The following is an 11,073-nucleotide window of genomic DNA, read 5'->3' on the forward strand; positions in this document are numbered from 1 at the left end:
GAATTATTTCGCAGTAATGTACATATACCCACGTATCTGTAGAAGAATTTTTTTGAAAGGTGGATGACCTTTGTAGAAAGGTGGATGACCTTTGCAGAAAGGTGGATGAACATTGCAGAAAGGTGAATCGAACCTCGTTCACTTTTTGCCGGTCAGTTGATTACCTGGTGAGATAAAGCTCACGAATACTGTCTTGCCTACCTTTTTGATTTTATTTTTTTCATCACCCGTGCAGCATAGACTCGTGCGCATTGTCCTCCAAGGTTGTTATAGCTAATCGTTTTAGAATTCCTAATGCGCTGTAAAAATGCATCAGCTGACTTTTCCCCGAAAACAGCAACAGTATATGCCAGAGCAATTCCCTGAGCTTTTTATTTTCTATTTTGAGATTTTTGATAAAACTTTGATTTTTTCTATTTTGAGATTTTTTTTTGAAATTTTGAGATTTTTGATAAAACAATTAGGTGGACAATACGTACGGATTAAAACCGCTTAGACGGTGATAGGAATAATAACAACGAAACCAGCAGGAGATCATGCGTGAGTGTCATCCTCATCATACAAGTATTCAAAAGAAGCCGGAAAAACCTGGATGAGGCTCGATAGAGAGGTGGATTTTCATTCGCAAAAGGATAGATTACATTATGCAGAAAGGTGGACGCCCTTTGCGAAAAGGTGGATGACCTTTGCAGAAAGGTGGATAAGCTTTACAAAAAGGTGGATGTGAAAGGTGGATGACCTTTGCAGAAAGGTGGATGACCTTCATTGAAGATCCACCATCCACCCGTCCACCTTCCTGCCGGCTACACCCGGTCACTTTCACCACACCCATGTGGCGCGCTACATGAGCAGCCTGATCGCACAACGGGCTCTTTGTTTTGCTTTTCACTGGTCTGTGGTCATCAAAACATAACTGATCATGAAAATGCTTGGAATTTTAAGTTTCTGAAATTTGCAAGCGTGGAAGAGAGGTTCTTTTACATTTCACCCGGTCCGATTCCAGTTCTTCGTTTGGCTTATTCATCAAATCTTTTTAAGTTTATGCTTCGAAATTCATGAGCGAAGTTTCTGATACGAAATCTATTTATTTTTGGTATTCTTATTTGCCAGGAAATCTTAACACCGGGTGGCCAAAATATGGAAACGTATACTTAAAATGACCGAAATATTATAATATGATAAACCGAAGCATGTACAATATTATATACATGTGTATGTCGGGAATTTACTCGTTTCGTCACGACTATATTCTTTTCACACGACAGTATTACTTTCATTACGGCAGTATTATTTGCAAGTGACCTTTTTAAGTACAAGTGTACTAGTGTTACTCGTCTAGAAGTGCGTCTACACTCAGTTCATAGCGTAATAATAATGTTTTGCAGTTAACACTTTGAAGGGAATGATGGAAAAGTGTGGAAGCGCTTTTCCACGTCCTCGTGGAAAAGCGCTTAATCAAGACTTTGGCGGAATCCACAGCGGAGGTCATGGCATCATTGCAACGGCCCCACGCGCATTTTTTTGTACCTTTCGTTTCTTATGTATCTTCTGGACTACTCTGTTAAAGTACGCTAAATTATCTACCTGTACGCATTAAAGATATTATTCTATTGGCGCTTTCTCATTTCATGCAATTTTGCATTTATGTATTACAACTGCATAGTAGTGACAGACTAAAAGTACCATACAGGCTGTACATACGATACCAGCAATCGAAATACCGAAACACACTGGAAACAAGAATCGGAATTTTGCAAATATAAAGACGGGCAACCATTTTTCATTTTTTTTAATATTTGAACTATTTAGCTGTTTTAATATTTTGCGGCGAAGCTTGCGCCGAAAATCAGAAAGAAAGACCAGGGTAAAAAATGACAAAAAGAACAGCAGCAGCAGCAGAAAATTTATTATTTCCGTTGCATTTCCATTTCGTTACGGGCCTTTTTCCGGGATCCTTTAATGGGAGGCATCGGGAATCATTCGTTTGGCTTGAGCGGCCAAACACGGCCATGTCTGTAAATTTATAGTTCGGTAGATATCCGTCGAAATTTCATTTATAATAACTACTGCAGTAGCACTGCTTAATATATATTATACAGTATGTAATTTTGTTCGGGTGTATTTGTTCGTGCGTTTTATACAGCAGATTGTTGTTTAGGCAGCGCCGCAGCAGTTAGGTATGTAGCATACTCAGTGAAGTTACTCTGAAAACGTACGCATATCCATCAAGCATTCTAATTCTATTAATACTAAAAAACATTTACGACCGATGCGATTATTTACGCTCTGAATTTGCTGTACTAGCTCTCGCATCAAAGTAATGGTACTCAAAGTATCAAAATTATCTCACAGCGGCAAATGAACCAAATAATAATTACTACTTAGGTAGACGCACCCAGATGCCGAATTTTGGAGAAAGAGCGGAGTAACTAGGTCGGTTTTTTTACGAATTTATATAGTACCATAAGAATAACTGAAATTAAAAGTATTTGCAAATTAAAGCAGATAATTTGCTGTAATTAAGGTAAGCACAAATACGTAACCATCGGAATAATTTTTCTGGATTATCCACATTAATTCATCCACATTAATTGTTGCTATAATGTACCCAGGCCAACAATTTTATTATTAACGCATATATTATTGTTTCCAATTTCCAAATATAAGTTCGATGTACGTGGAAAATCTGCGGATACGAAAAATAATTAAACTAGCATGTTATGCCATGCAGTGAATTTAAACTCACCATTTTCAGTGCCGGTATTTCCGTTGAGCATTCCGATGGATGGTCCTGGGACAGCAGTGTGGCTAGATGGGTTATATATAAAGAGGCCAAGCGTAGTGTATCCAGCCTGTTAAACATAAAAAGTTACGTGTCAATGTATTGCTAAATTTTATTTGTCGGTGATATAACTCGGCATGGTTTAGCATTTCCTTGCTTGTAATAGCTAGCAATCGCAGTGTAAGGGTGCTTTCTTTTAAACGTGAATGTGCATTTACGCATGCTGGTGCATATGTACATTATTGTACAGAAGTTACAAGGTACAAATGTAACTGAAAATAAAAAAAGACAAAATATGTATTTTTAATTGTTGTTCTAGGAGGTAACTAATATAAAATTGTTTTCATACAACGTATTTAAGTCAATAAATTGATATCTTATAAAGTACTCGAATTAACTGGGTTGCAAACTGGCAATAAGGATACATATCCGGCCGCGATAATTTGTGTCCTTACTCTTATTCCCATACGTAAAACAATATTGTCAGTTTTGCTACAGGATGCAGCGTTTCTGATGTGACCACAAAATTCAAGTTGTAGTAGGCCAATAACACATAGAAATGCTTATATTACGAAGTATTTCGATACATGTACGACTGTACGTGTAATATTTCTTTGAAATTTATTATTATAATATAAATCATAAAAAACATACTCTCACACAATGACAAACCAGTGATATAACAGCCTAATATACAGTCTGTTTCATATCTTCGATTCGCGCCAACAATCAAATCCATTTGACAACGTTGTAAATCCGTATTAACCAGAAATTAGACTGTTATGTTTACAGTTTTTTAGAAAGGAAATCGTGGAGAAAACGTAGCTAGTTATTTGATTTCCATTTTTTAACGCCAATTTTTGTGCAAATCAAGCAAAGCTCCTGCACCGGCACGCATGTATGAAGCAGCTAATATACTGTACAATGTATATAAATATGCGTCTTCTTCTTTAAGCTTATCAAAAACTTCTTTAAGCTTATAAAAACGCCGTTTTAATAACAAAGCATCTGCATCGAACTTACTTGGATAGTTTGGTATCAGGCGGCACCCACGGCAGCGCCGTCTTCAATCGTCCGAACGCCTTGCTAAGAATCCGCATCCGTGCCCTTTCCCGTGCGTTGGCGGCATTGCGCTGTGCCGGCTTTTCCGTATAACGTGCGCCGCGTTTCCGCTTATTCCCGCCAATTTTCCCCAACACGCCGGATTTTTTGGCCATTTTACCGTCACCTTGAAAAAGCACGCTTAGACGCAGTCTAGTCGAATGAAATGGGAGATCTGCTGCGAAAGTTAAAAGTGTCAGTTTAGCTCAAATGCTGGCTATTAATATGGAGCCTCGATCGGGTATCTGACTATGATGATACGATGTGTCAGAATGAAAACGCTGTGTTTTGATAAGCACTTAGTTATCAACACATTGCACTTATGTTTATGAGCGGTAATTTGATGCGCTCTCGGCGTCTGCAATTGCAGTCGTGCACCGATTATTCTGCCATTTATATTCAAGATAATTTTTTCGAGATATGTCCAATGCAAATTAAAATCTCTACAAAAAAGCCATTAAATGCTGAATCCTATTTTTCTGCAATTTATTTTGGAAGGAATGTATTAACGAGTTTGGCTTTGCTACGCATGGAGGAAATATTTTCCCAAGAATGAACTGCAATAGTTTGTACTGCACAGAAAACGCTGATTGCCAAAATTTAGTGCGCCGCACGGAAAATAGTGTTAAACGTATGTTCAGCTGTGATGTTTAACGTTTTAACTTTATTTTTATTTAATTAGTTCTTTTTATCTAAGCACTTTTATTTAATTACTAATTGACGAGGATGCTTTGACAGAGCTAGAACGGGTGGTCAATGTTTTGAAAGCAAGAGAGCTAGCGGAGCTGAAAAGTGGAGCTTTTGTTGTCCAGTGGCGCGAAGTACTTTAAAAATTGTTTATGTTGCGCAGCCGATATGTATGCAGAGTGCAGACCAATAATTTTCGACTCACAATAATTTTCGTGACGCTTAAATAATAAATATACAAATTTTTTTTGTCCTTGGATGTTACATTTTGCTGTTTTCAATTGCGATTTTTAAATCACTGTTTTTTTAAAGATGTTTAAAATTGTTGATAAGCACTTACATGTGTGATAAAAATTTAGTATAAGGCAGTTTTCGTGCGAACGACTGTATTCTGCGGCTTCAGATTTTTGTTCAAATAATTAATTTTATTATTGCGGATGGTTCACACAATGCGCTAGCCATTTTCTGATAAATATTGTACTATGCAATATGCATGGATAAAAATTTTTAATCAAAATCGTATATATGTGTATTCCAGTGCTTTTATGAAAGTATGCAGCAGATCAACAAACACGCGTGAGCGGATTGTAAACTGCCGGCAACTGGAGTAGGTATACAGTGCGCAGTATTCGCAGCTCAGCATAGGATGGAACGATTGTCGGATAGTGATACAAGAACAACAGGAAGACACTCCGCCGCTAACACGCATCACGCTGTCAGTCGGGCGCCGCTGCACATCACGCGTTGTTAGTGTTGCTAATACGTACTTGTTATTGCTACTGCACGGTGCGCACTGCACAGTAGGCATATAAGACGCTGCGTACCGACGCACAAATAGCCTTTCTGTTAAATAAACAAATCATAACCGCCCAATTTAAAACTCACATGTCACAACCGGCATATAATCGACACTAATTGTGTGTATGTACGATATTATATCGATTTTGATGGGCGGATCGGGATCGCGATATCCGACGTATTATTGTCACACGGCAGTGCTTTTTATTGCTTTTATAAATTTCGGCGCGGGCTGTTTTGGGCTGTTTTGGGCTGTTTCATATACATGCGTCAAATGTGCAACACACCGTACATACTACATCTATACGTACGAGTACTGTAAAATGACTCAAAATCACCGCAACCTAGTGTGATAACTTCCAGAGTTTGAAATTAATATGTGTTCTACTCGCAGAAAGTACAAACCGATTCATTATTAACGAATTCGGATCTATTTGTTCATAATTAACAACCAACATAATTATCTGCAGTATTACGAAAGAATATTACCTATTAGTGTAAACATTTTGATTATGTATTAATTTTTCTGTTGCGTATAATTATGTACCTATCACGTATTGTACATTGTACAGTATAACATACATATTAACTAGAAATTAATATCGTGCTGTATCTATGCGAGTTAAAGTACTATTGCACTGTACATAGGTATCCAGTATCCCAGTATGAGTATGAACATACGTATGCGAGGTGAAGCTGTGAATATGTATGGTTGACTACAGTTGTAACGTGATACATTTGTGCGGAAGTGATATATCTATATATGCACTTTGCACATAGTGACGCATATAAGTTATACGTAATATTAATGCGTTATATTTGCCGGTTACTTCCTTACTGTGTTTCAGGAAAGGTGACGCAGAACTGTTTTAATCACGATGGTCCATCTAACCGCGCCCTTCCGTTGAACCGGGTTACGTATTTTACGCTGAACATGGCCATCCTATTGGTTTCGGCTAATTTTTGGGTACGTAGCAGCTTTCTTCTCCGTTCCGCTAACCGCAACTGGCTCTGACTACCATCGCGTATTTTAGTTAAAACTGACCAGGCATTCTGCAGTGTCGATGCTATGATGGGCGCTGTGGAACCGTTTATACCGTGGAAGCGTTTCTTCAGTGTTTTGCTTATTTTACCTTATTGCTTATTGTGTTCGGCATTCTACATCTCATGGTCGCCTTAACGGCCGGCGAAACGGAAACTGCTTTACAGGAAATTTTTCGTGATGATTTTGACGAACACACGCTGAACCTAACCCGGTGGAACCCCGCTGACACCAAATCTTTTGTCAACAATGAACTACAGTACTACCGACCGGACAACGTCCGCCTCGTCAACGGAACACTGGGTCTTGTCAGTCGGCGGGAAGAATACGGAGACTGCGGGTACACTTCAGGGCGGGTGGATACCCGCGGGAAGTTCAGTTTCCGGCACGGCGAGATCGAGTGGCGGGCCCGGATCCCCACCGGTCGTGGTATGTGGCCAGCGCTGTGGCTGGCCCACCCGCAGTGTGTCGCCGCGCGCCCCTGCGGCGAGTTTTGGCCGCCGGCCATCAGCGTCATCGACGTTCGCGGCCAGGAACCTAATGTCATCGTCAGCACGGTCTTTTACAACACCGGAGGCCAGGATCAGTCACCCGTGAAGACCGAGAAGCAGGTGGACATGAAGCAGGACATGTCGGCGGACTTCCACGTGTACAAACTGATCTGGACGGCGGAGGCGCTGTTGTGGTTCGTGGACGGGGCTCTGGTTCTCTCCGTTACGGGCGCTGAAAAGGTCCCGACGGTGGCATTGCAGGTTGTCATGAATGTGGCTGTCGGAGGTTATTTCTCCGGCAGTCCCGATAACAGTACGGAGTTCCCCACGGAGTTCCTCATTGACTACGTGGTGGTGCGCCAGGGCGACATCGATGTGTCACCGTGGGTTAACATTACGGCCGTGACCCGGGAGAATAGTCCGGTGGTGACCATCGTCCTCGGAAGTCTAGTGGGAGTGCTGGTTTTTACCGTCATTGTCGTCCTCATCGGGTGCGTGTTTTGGAAACAGCGCCAACGACTGCGGCGTGGTGACATGCGCAAGGGCCCGGATTCCCTGAGGCTCACTACAAAATCTTCCCTGGCGTGCCACATTAAAGCTGGCTACGAGCAGGTGGACCAGGCCATACAGCACTATGTTAAATTGTTGGAGATTTCCATTACCAACGTCGAAATTGGTAAGCCCGGATTTATGGAATAAATCGGGGTTCTTTATAAGAAAAAGCTGTTGCAGTATGTGATGTGGCATGTACTTCGATGTTTTGGTAATATCAGTGCTACTTTGAGTTTGGACCCTGACTGACCGCAATGATATCGGGCTTTATCGGCAATAATTCGGCATATTTAATTTTAACATTGTAAGAATGCATAGTTCGGTAGTTGTCGAATGAGAATCAATGAAGGAACGCCGGAAATAAGCGTCGGTGGTTTTGGCGCCCACCAGAAACGCTTTCTCTAATAATTATTATGTACTCTGTACGATGTCGATAAGTACCGTACACTAATGGTAAGCTCCTTGAGCAACAAAAGTTTGCAGAAATTCAGTAAATGAATTTCAAAACGATTTCCAAGCACCCATTTTCTGTGCTAATCTATTTCCATTATATTTTTTGGGGTTGATTTTGGCATGTGTACTGTATGTGTACAGCATGTGTACTGTGCAATACAATGTCAGTGCACATACAGAGTACCTTGCAGCTTTCACCTGATGTGTATGCAGTCTTATTAATTGCCTAAAGTAGGTAATTACTAATTCGGCTTTTAGTCGTACTAGGTAGTTAAGTCAAAGTTGGTAATACGAGTAAAAAGCTGATAACCGTTAGATACGCCCCAGCAAGTCAAGTTGTTACCGGTTGCCCTTAATCTGTAGAAACGTATCTTTCTCTAGACGGATAAGAGACCACGGAAACCTTCACGTGACGCGCCTAGGCTTTCTTTTGCGAGGCCATTTAGAAGAAAATTATAATACAGTTTTATACAGTGGCATATACCCGTGATAAAAAGATGGGTCTGTTGGTAGGAGCTGTTCTGGGAAAGGGCGAGCACGGCATTGTGCGCCGAGGCGTGGCCACGGGACTGCGTGGCCAACCACTGCCCACTCTGGTGGCCATCAAGATGGTGCGGAACACCAACGACCCGGAACAGAACCGCCAGATTATTCAAGAGATGAAGGTTATGACGAAGGCCGGTCGCCATCTTAATATCACCAACCTCCTCGGCGCTGTCTTTAAAGGTAGAATCCATTTATCATAGAAAAGCTTATCATCCTATAGCTATATGACGCGATCATATATGTATTTTACTGATGTCAACGGAGTGTATTGCTTGCTCCTGGCATTTACCGTCTGCGATACTTGCAGACGAAACGTTTCTGCTGTTGGAATATTCGGAACATGGATCGTTGCTTCGGTACCTTCAGCGTCACCGTAACGTTATTTTCCATAACTGCATGGATCCTAGTCCGCTGCTGGCTAACAGCGAAGCTGGAACCGTCTGCTCGCAACAGCTCACGAATATGGAAACCTCAGCGTCCATCGAGGACGAGGGCATGGATGGGAGGGCGCTGTCGACCGGCGACCTAATTAGTTTCACCTTCCAAATCAGCCGCGGCATGGCTTTCCTCAGCAGTCGCTCCATCATCCATCGCGATCTGGCAGCCCGCAATATCCTGGTCTGTCCGGGCGGGGTGGTCAAAATCGCCGATTTCGGTATGGCCCGGCAGCTCTCCGAGTATGTCCTCCTCAACGAGCGCGTAAGAACTGCCCGCACACGTTTGTTACAACAGTACTAGAAAGAGGGACTAAAGTACCTAAGAAAATCTACGAAAACTTGAGAAACGTAAAGTTATGAAGGCTCGAAGACTAGGAAATCTATGACAACAACTGCAGGTGGCACTGCCGGTGCGCTGGATGGTGCCCGAATCCATCTGGCAGCGGACGTTCTCGCACAAGTCGGACGTGTGGTCCTTCGGCGTCCTGACCTGGGAGATCTACAGTCTGGGCGAGACGCCCCATACCAGCGCTGCCCTGAACGCCGGGAATGCTACCGACTTTCTCACCGCGCTGCTGGCCGGTCACTACATGGAGCGGCCGCCAGTCTGTCCGAGCGCAGTGTAGGTTACATTTGGCATCTCATTGCAACCGGTTGCCGGTAGCACTACTATCTACTCTGTGTATTGTGCCCTTAACAGGTATGACATCATGCTGCATTGTTGGCGTTTGCGGCCAGTAGAGCGACCGGCCTTCAGCCAGCTAGAGCAGGAACTGACTCACCTCGTAGGCCGGAACTCCGCCCAGAATTATCTCTTGCTGGACAAGCCTTACGAACAGTTTAATGTGACACACCAGGATCTCCTGGCCGACGTTGTGGATGAATCAAGCTATGTGTTTATTGGGTCAGGCGGTAATCCTTTCGGCTAGATTCACTGCTATACAGTCAAGCGGAAGTGACGTGGCATTGAAATCTGTCATTCACTTGCTCTGCCCGTGTATTTTGTACGAGTATCCTATACTCGTAGTCTTGCCACACTCATCTAAATGTTACCTACTGTGCTACAGCGATCGAACGCCAAACCAAACGCAACCCTGAATGATAAAATTGTTACGCGGTGTCTTGTACTTCTATCGGTTTCCGCAACTACTCGTACCATACAATTCATTATTAATTTGGCCACATCTGTAATAATTGTTCCCGAATTCTTGCATAATAAATTAATATTTGTTCTACACATTTTATGTTAACATTACCATTAATTTTATAAAAAGGTTTGTGGAAAAGGTTCGGGGAAAAATAAAGGTCTTATTTAACAGACCGGCTTTGTTTGCAACTTTGCATTAATTTTATTACATGCATGATGCATCCATTAAAACTGAACTTCACACATGGCATAATAAAAGTACATGTTGATTATTTCATTTTTGCATTACCGAAATGAAGCCAAAATTTTGTTGTGTCTCATGCTGTAATGCGCGCACTTCAGTCCATTTTGGACAACATAATTGAGTCACTTATTTGCAAGCAAGGACGCTGCAATTCACAGTACTAAGAATATTCTGGCTTTTATGACAGTTTATTACGCGGCAATGCATTTATCAGCGGGGAATTATTTTAGTGACCTTTGGCATTTTAGCTTACAACGCATGACCTTTCCGGACCGATACGGCGTACGAAACAGCAGAGCTACAACCTCTAAAACTGGATATTTGACTAGGAGAGTAAAATTGCAAGCAGCTACTACGCGGCACATGAATAAAAGCTTTGGAACGTTTGTCTATCAAACAGAAATAAAATATACTACACTAAATCTAATAGCAGTTAACGGCGCTACGGATAAAAATGAAAATACTCCATAAATCCGTCGGCGAGTCGATCTGGTCGAAGTTCCGTTTCTGTCCGCCCTTCCGGGATTCTTCACGCTGCGCTTGACGAAATGCCCGAATCCCGGTGAATCGATCATGTCCAGATTGCGCTTCTCGAAGCGCTCAAAGCCAGGGTGTCCAGCATGTCGAAGTTGCGCTTGTCTAGGCCCAGACGCTGCTCGGTGGCCGGCACAAGGGTGGGAGTAGTTGTAGGAGGTCATCCACCAGGGCTTCTCGTACAGGATGTAGTGCAGGCCATCGTGCTGGCGACCCAGTCCGTAGACGGCGCCGCTGGCGCCAGCGGACTTTCGACAGG

At 42.4% G+C, this 11,073-nt stretch overlaps 1 protein-coding gene across 1 annotated transcript; it reads right to left on the reverse strand.

Annotated features, from left to right (window-relative positions):
• Nucleotides 1–1,673: 1,673 nt before the first annotated feature.
• On the reverse strand, nucleotides 1,674–4,048 carry LOC129582064 (musculin-like). Its single transcript, XM_055473459.1, has 3 exons — nucleotides 3,806–4,048; nucleotides 2,747–2,852; nucleotides 1,674–2,013 (listed from the first exon to the last, which is right to left on the reverse strand). The coding sequence occupies exons 1-3, from the start codon at nucleotides 3,997–3,999 to the stop codon at nucleotides 1,957–1,959; spliced, it is 357 nt and encodes a 118-aa protein (XP_055329434.1). The 5' UTR covers nucleotides 4,000–4,048; the 3' UTR covers nucleotides 1,674–1,956.
• Nucleotides 4,049–11,073: the final 7,025 nt, after the last annotated feature.

Source organism: Paramacrobiotus metropolitanus, unplaced genomic scaffold (assembly GCF_019649055.1).
Source record: "Paramacrobiotus metropolitanus isolate TYO unplaced genomic scaffold, Prichtersi_v1.0 Parri_scaffold0000006, whole genome shotgun sequence".
Taxonomy (NCBI): domain Eukaryota; kingdom Metazoa; phylum Tardigrada; class Eutardigrada; order Parachela; family Macrobiotidae; genus Paramacrobiotus; species Paramacrobiotus metropolitanus.